The 5,706-nt window shown below is 38.9% G+C and overlaps 1 protein-coding gene across 4 annotated transcripts in view; it reads left to right on the top strand.

Annotated features, from left to right (window-relative positions):
* Positions 1–5,706, top strand: part of Aff4 (AF4/FMR2 family member 4) — a 104,706-nt gene that overhangs the window by 23,633 nt on the left and 75,367 nt on the right. For all 4 annotated transcript variants that reach the window (XM_023713229.1, XM_023713228.1, XM_023713230.1 and 1 more), the window contains exon 2: positions 4,011–4,137. In XM_023713229.1, the coding sequence (XP_023568997.1) occupies positions 4,015–4,137 (123 nt within the window). In that variant the 5' untranslated portion in view covers positions 4,011–4,014. The remainder of the gene's footprint in view (positions 1–4,010; positions 4,138–5,706) is intronic.

Raw genomic sequence — 5,706 nt, 5'->3', positions numbered from 1 at the left:
CAAAAAAAAAAAAAAAAAAGTCACCAGAAAAATATAGAGCTAGCTACAAGTGGGATATTTTTAGAAGCAGTTACTTATGTTTGAGCTGTTTGCCAGCCTTATTAAAAGGAAATTTCATTTGGATGGCTTTCATTGCTCACAAAAAGAAATAAAGTATCTTCAGCATTATATCAGAGAAGGAATTTTATACAATTAATTTCTCCTTTACTGTCTTCTCTTTCCACATCTCTCCCTCCCTCCCTTTCTCCCTTGTTGCTTTCCATTTTTTTCTTTAGTCAAGCCCAAGCTTCATTGAACTTGTAGGCTCAAGAAGCCTACAACTCTGCCTCAGTCCCAAAGTAGCTGGGGCCACAGGCACATTACCATATCTGGCTCATACAAATACTTCTTCAATGATTACTTTAGTGCTGTTGAATGCATAACATTGTCATATACTGTATTACTATTTTTTTGTGTGGTGGGCTTAACCCAGGGCCTTAAGATACCTGCCTCCCCATCCTGGTCTTCTGGGCTTTAAATTTTGTCAGCTTAAGGAAACTGGTAGTTAGCACAACCCTTAGATTTATAACTTTGTTTTTGGTGCCCCCCCCCCCCAACTCAGGACCTTGTGTGTGCCAGGCAGGTGCTTGTGTCACAGAGCTGTCTCCCTGGCCCCTTACTCATAACTTTGTAATAGATTGGTAGCGCCACAGTTCAGGCAGCTTCATTGAAATTCGTTAGTAATGAAAAATTTATCAGTCAGTATAAATGTGCTGTGATATTCTTTGATTTTAGTCTCTAAATATTTAAGTAAAGAAAAAAAAATTAAGTATAGGTTGAGCATGTTGACACACTTGTAACCCGAGCCCTTGGGAGGCTGAGGCAGGAGAATCAATCACTCTTTATAGAGTTTAGGGCCAGCCTAAACTGCGTGGCAAGATCCTGTCTCAAAACGAAACAAAAACAACCCACCTTAAGTTTAGATGTTTTGAGATATTCCCTAAAAGGAAGTGTACTGTGTTTCTGTTTTGAGACAGTGTCTCATTATGTAGTGCAGGCTGGCCTTGAATTTGAAGCAGTCCTGCCTCAGCCTCCTGAGTCCTGGGGTTACAGGTGTGTACCACCATGCCCAGCAGATTTAGATAACTTTTTGTGGTTCTGGTTTTAGAGTGCTGAGTACTAGAAAAAAACAAAGGTATTACTTATTATACCTGAAATAGATTATGTTGTTATCTAAGTTTATTAGGATATCATCAAATAAAGCACTTGACTATATATTAGAAACATTTAGGGCCTAGGATTTAGATACTTCAGCGGCTTAAGCACCGGCCTGGCAAGCCAAGGTCCTGAGTTTGCTCCCTAGTATAAGGAGTAGAGGACATGGGAGGAGATTTTAGAAAACAAACATTCTTCACCCCTTTATTCTTAATTTACTTGCATGCTAATAAATTATGCAAATCGGGAAGTTTATTTTTGGATGTTTGCTTTCACTGTGAATTGCTGATAGGGTCTGCTGATGTTGCTGCCCATTCTACCTTTATAATTATGGCTATCTTGTGGTATACACTGTATTCCCAACTCTTTGGAGGCTGAAGCCAGAAGATTGCTATGTGTTTGAGGCCAGCCTGGGCTACACAGTGAGTTCAGGGCCAGTGTGAATTACGTAGGGATACTGTCAGAAAAAAAAAAAAAAATCATTATCTTTATTTTTTCTCTCTCCTTTTTGAGACAGTATCTCCCTCTAATTCAGACTGGTCTTTTTGTTTCCTTGCTTGTTTGTTTTTGAGATAGGGTTTCAGTATGTCATTCAGGCTAGAACTCACTGTGTAGTCCATACTGGCCTCACAGTTGAATTGATCCTCCTGCCCCAGCTTCCTAAGTGCTGGGATTATATGTGTGCCACCACGCCCATCATAATTGATTTTATTTTTATTTTTTGCCAGAACTGGGGATTGAATTCAGGCCCTTGTGCTTGCCAGGGAAACGCTTACTCCACTGAGCCATCTCCCCAGCTCCTTGACTGTGTTTAAAAAAAAAAAAAAAAAAAAAGTCCTGCTGCAGGCCAAAAGGAAAAATCAAATTATACTTATGTATAAAAAAAAACCCAAAGCACAGTCAAGACATATGGTTTAATCTGCGTGTATAGGAAAATGTTGGAGATGATAATAATCCCTCATCTCAGGAATTTACAACTTTTTCACCATTGTTTAACCGAAAGTCTGCTGCTATGACTAAATAAGCTGTTTGCCTTTATTTGAAAATACAGTAATTATAGAAATGACGCTCATATTTTCATGATTGTGGACGTGACACTTGGATTTTCGCCTTACCCCAAAAGTTTTTCAATGCAATTTTTTTTTTTTTTTTTTTTTTTCCCAGAACTGGGGATTGAACGCAAACCCTTGGGCTTGCCAGGCAAGCGTTTGTTCTACTGTATTTATTCTACAACACAATACAGTTGTAGCCCCTCAATACAATTCTTAGCTGCATTGCTAATCCATGTTAATACTAGTTTCTGGGTCACTGAGATAACTTAGTGCACTAAGCACCTGCTTTGGCAAGCACATGTTGTGCTTGCCCCACCCCCAGGTATGCTGAGCCAGTGAGTAAGTCCAGGCATGATGGTGCACGCCTGTAATCCCAATGCTGTGGAGGCTGAAAACAGGAGGATCATTATGAGTCCAAGCTGTGTAGTGCGACCCTATACCAAATACATAAAAAAAAAAATACTAGTTTCTGTCAGTGAATACCTCATTTATTGAGTTATTGATTGAAACAATATATTTAGAGAAAACTACAAATTTTTGAGGAAACTAAAGTAACATAAAAGCTGAGGTCAAACTCCCATAAGGGAGGCTTATCAAAGATGTTTGGGACAAAAAGAAATCAAGAGAGGGCTGACCAGATAGCTTAGCAGATTAAATCATTTGGTTAGGCAGAGCTCAGGGACAGGGGTTCAATTCCTAGCACCTGAGTTCAATCCCCGGTTGGGGGGGGGGGGGGCCCCAAACCCCAAAAACCACTTTTATTTTAAAAAAAAAAAATTCCTAGCACCGTATGTTGTGCCAGCCCCACCCCTGGGCACACTTACATGGTGATTGAGACTGGGCATGGTGGCGTGCCTGTAATCCCTGCTCTTGGGAGGCTGAAAACAGAATCACTATGAATCTGATCTGTGTAGTGAGACCCTGTAGACCCTGTGCTAAATACATTTAAAAAAAAAGAAATCAAGGGTGATACAAAGTAGAGAAAGAGAAGTGGACCTGGGAGCAAGGTGAAAATGTGGAAATAGTTTTGTGTGTCTGTTAGGGCAAGAAATAAGGTTTTTGTAACAGACTCAGGAGAGCTTATAGGAAATACTGAAGATTTGCATTAAATACTACTTTCCCTCTAAATGTACATTTTTAGCCGTTAGCTAGCAGAATACTTTAAAAATTGATATATTGGGGCTGTGGAAATGGCTCAGTAGAATAAGTGCTTCCCTGGCAAGTGCAAGGGCCTGAGTTCAATCCCTGGTTCCGCCAAAAAAAAAAAAAAAAAAAATTGATATAAACTCATTCCTATGAAATATTGAGACAGAGGTGGAAGGATTATTGGCAACTTATGGAGACCCTGTCTCAAAAATAAGAGGGGTACTTGAGGTGTAGCTCAGTGGTAAGACTTTCATTTCAATTCCTAGTGATTCCCCCCAAAACACACACAAACACACATATACACACAGTTCATAAGGTTGGGCTAGTGGTATAGTTCAGTGGTAGAATACTTATGTACTGCACACCACAAAAAAAACCTTGTTAAATGTTTCAGTTGGGGAGTGGCTTCTAGTATTCTGAACTAGTAGTTTTTGTCTATAGTTGTGGAAAACTCTGTTGGTATTAGTTGATAAACCATTACCAGAAGCCAACTTCAGCCCTAATGCCTGTTAATACTTGGAAGGGATCTGACTCAGGTATTAAGCTGACAAAATCAATATAGAAGATTTAATTTTTCCATTATTTTGTGTGATATAAAGGTTGTGTTTCTCTTCATAGCAACATGAATCTTGAAGACCGGAATGTGCTGCGTATGAAAGAAAGGGAAAGGCGGAATCAGGAAATTCAGCAGGGTGAAGACGCCTTCCCACCTAGCTCTCCTCTCTTTGCTGAGCCATACAAAGTTGTAAGTTGTCCTTCTTTGAGGTTTTTTTTTTTCATTAATGTGATACTTTTAAAATGCTTTTAGATTTTCATTTTCTATCTTAGAAAAATTATGAACACTTTAATTTTTTCTCATCCTCTAAAAAGAACATACTTTTTCTGTATAATGGACACATATAGAACTACACAAAGTGTTATTCCTTGAAGAGTAGTGTTGAACTACATGAGTAACCTCAGAAAATCAGTACTCGGTCCACAAACACTTTAGAAGTCTTTTTTTTTTTTTTTTTTCTTAAATGTATTTGGTTGTTACAGGGTCTCACTATGCAGCTCCGACTCATGGTGATCCTCCTGCTTTCAGCTTCCTCACCACTGGGATTATAGGTGTGTGCCAGACTCTGGCTGGTTCATCCTGCCCTGGGGCCAGGGCTGGTGTGGCATGGGGATGGAACCTGTGTCCCTGCGCTTGCCTAAGCAGGCATGTTAGTCTGCTTAGCTATCTTGCCAGCTCCAGAAGTCTTTCTTGAACCCCACTCTCATTGCTGTTCTATAGTCTTAAAAGTGGGATTTTTTTTTTTTTTTTTTTTTTTATATTTAAAAAATTAATTTTTTTTTTTTTTTTTTTTTTTTTTTTTTTTTTTTTTTTTTTTTTTTTTTTTGTGGAACCAGGGATTGAACTCAGGCCCTTGCGCTTGCCAGGGAAGCGCTTATTCCACTGAGCCTTCTCCCCAGCCCCAAAATGAGATCTTTTAAGATTTGGCTCAAACATTTAAGAATTGGCTCAAACATTGATTTCCATACTTGTGGCTGAGCACTCGAAAGACATTTTCCCTTTAAAGCCTGTAGTTACTTCCTAGGTATTCTTTGGCTGTAATATCAACCAGAGTTAATGATTTATTTATTTATTTATTTATTTTTGCGGAACTGGAGATTGAACTCAGCACCTTGCACTTGCCAGGGAAGCGCTTATTCCACTGAGTCATCTCCCCGGCCCTAGAGTTAATGATTTTATAGATACTTTTACTTCTCTGTATTTCTTGCCATTTGCTTAGTTTACTAGGTTTCATTAACTTTTTGTATGTTTGAGTAAAGTATTTTCAATATCAGTTGGGTTCTTTTTCTGTTTCCATAGACTACATGCTCTTGATTTTTCCTTTTTTTAATGCATTTGTGTGTGCGTGTGAGAGAGAGAGAGAGACAGAGAGACAGAGAGACAGAGACAGACACACAGACAGACAGACACACACACAAGATCTCACTGCATAGTTCAGGGTGATCTTGAATTTATTATGTAACCCAGGCTGGCTCCTTAAACTTGCAGTGATCCTCCTGCCTCAGCCTCCCTAGTGCTGCTGGGATTACAGGAACTCAGCATTACTCTCAGCTATGGTATATCCTATTAAAGCCATTTATACAGTGCTTTTAATGATTTTTCCAATTTAAAGGTAGTCATATTGATACCATCTGTGTGAATATAGACAAGCTCTGGGATGAAGAATTTGGGGTTGAGGATTTAATTAAGAGCTTAAAGAGATATTGGGGAAAAAAGCTTTCCCCAGAATCTTTGAATTATACTAGTATTTTTTTTTTT

This window comes from Octodon degus, unplaced genomic scaffold (assembly GCF_000260255.1).
Source record: "Octodon degus isolate 3935 unplaced genomic scaffold, OctDeg1.0 scaffold00029, whole genome shotgun sequence".
NCBI classification, from domain to species: Eukaryota; Metazoa; Chordata; class Mammalia; order Rodentia; family Octodontidae; genus Octodon; species Octodon degus.
Note: the sequence above shows the minus strand (reverse complement) of the source record. Positions and strands in the feature narration are given on the sequence as shown.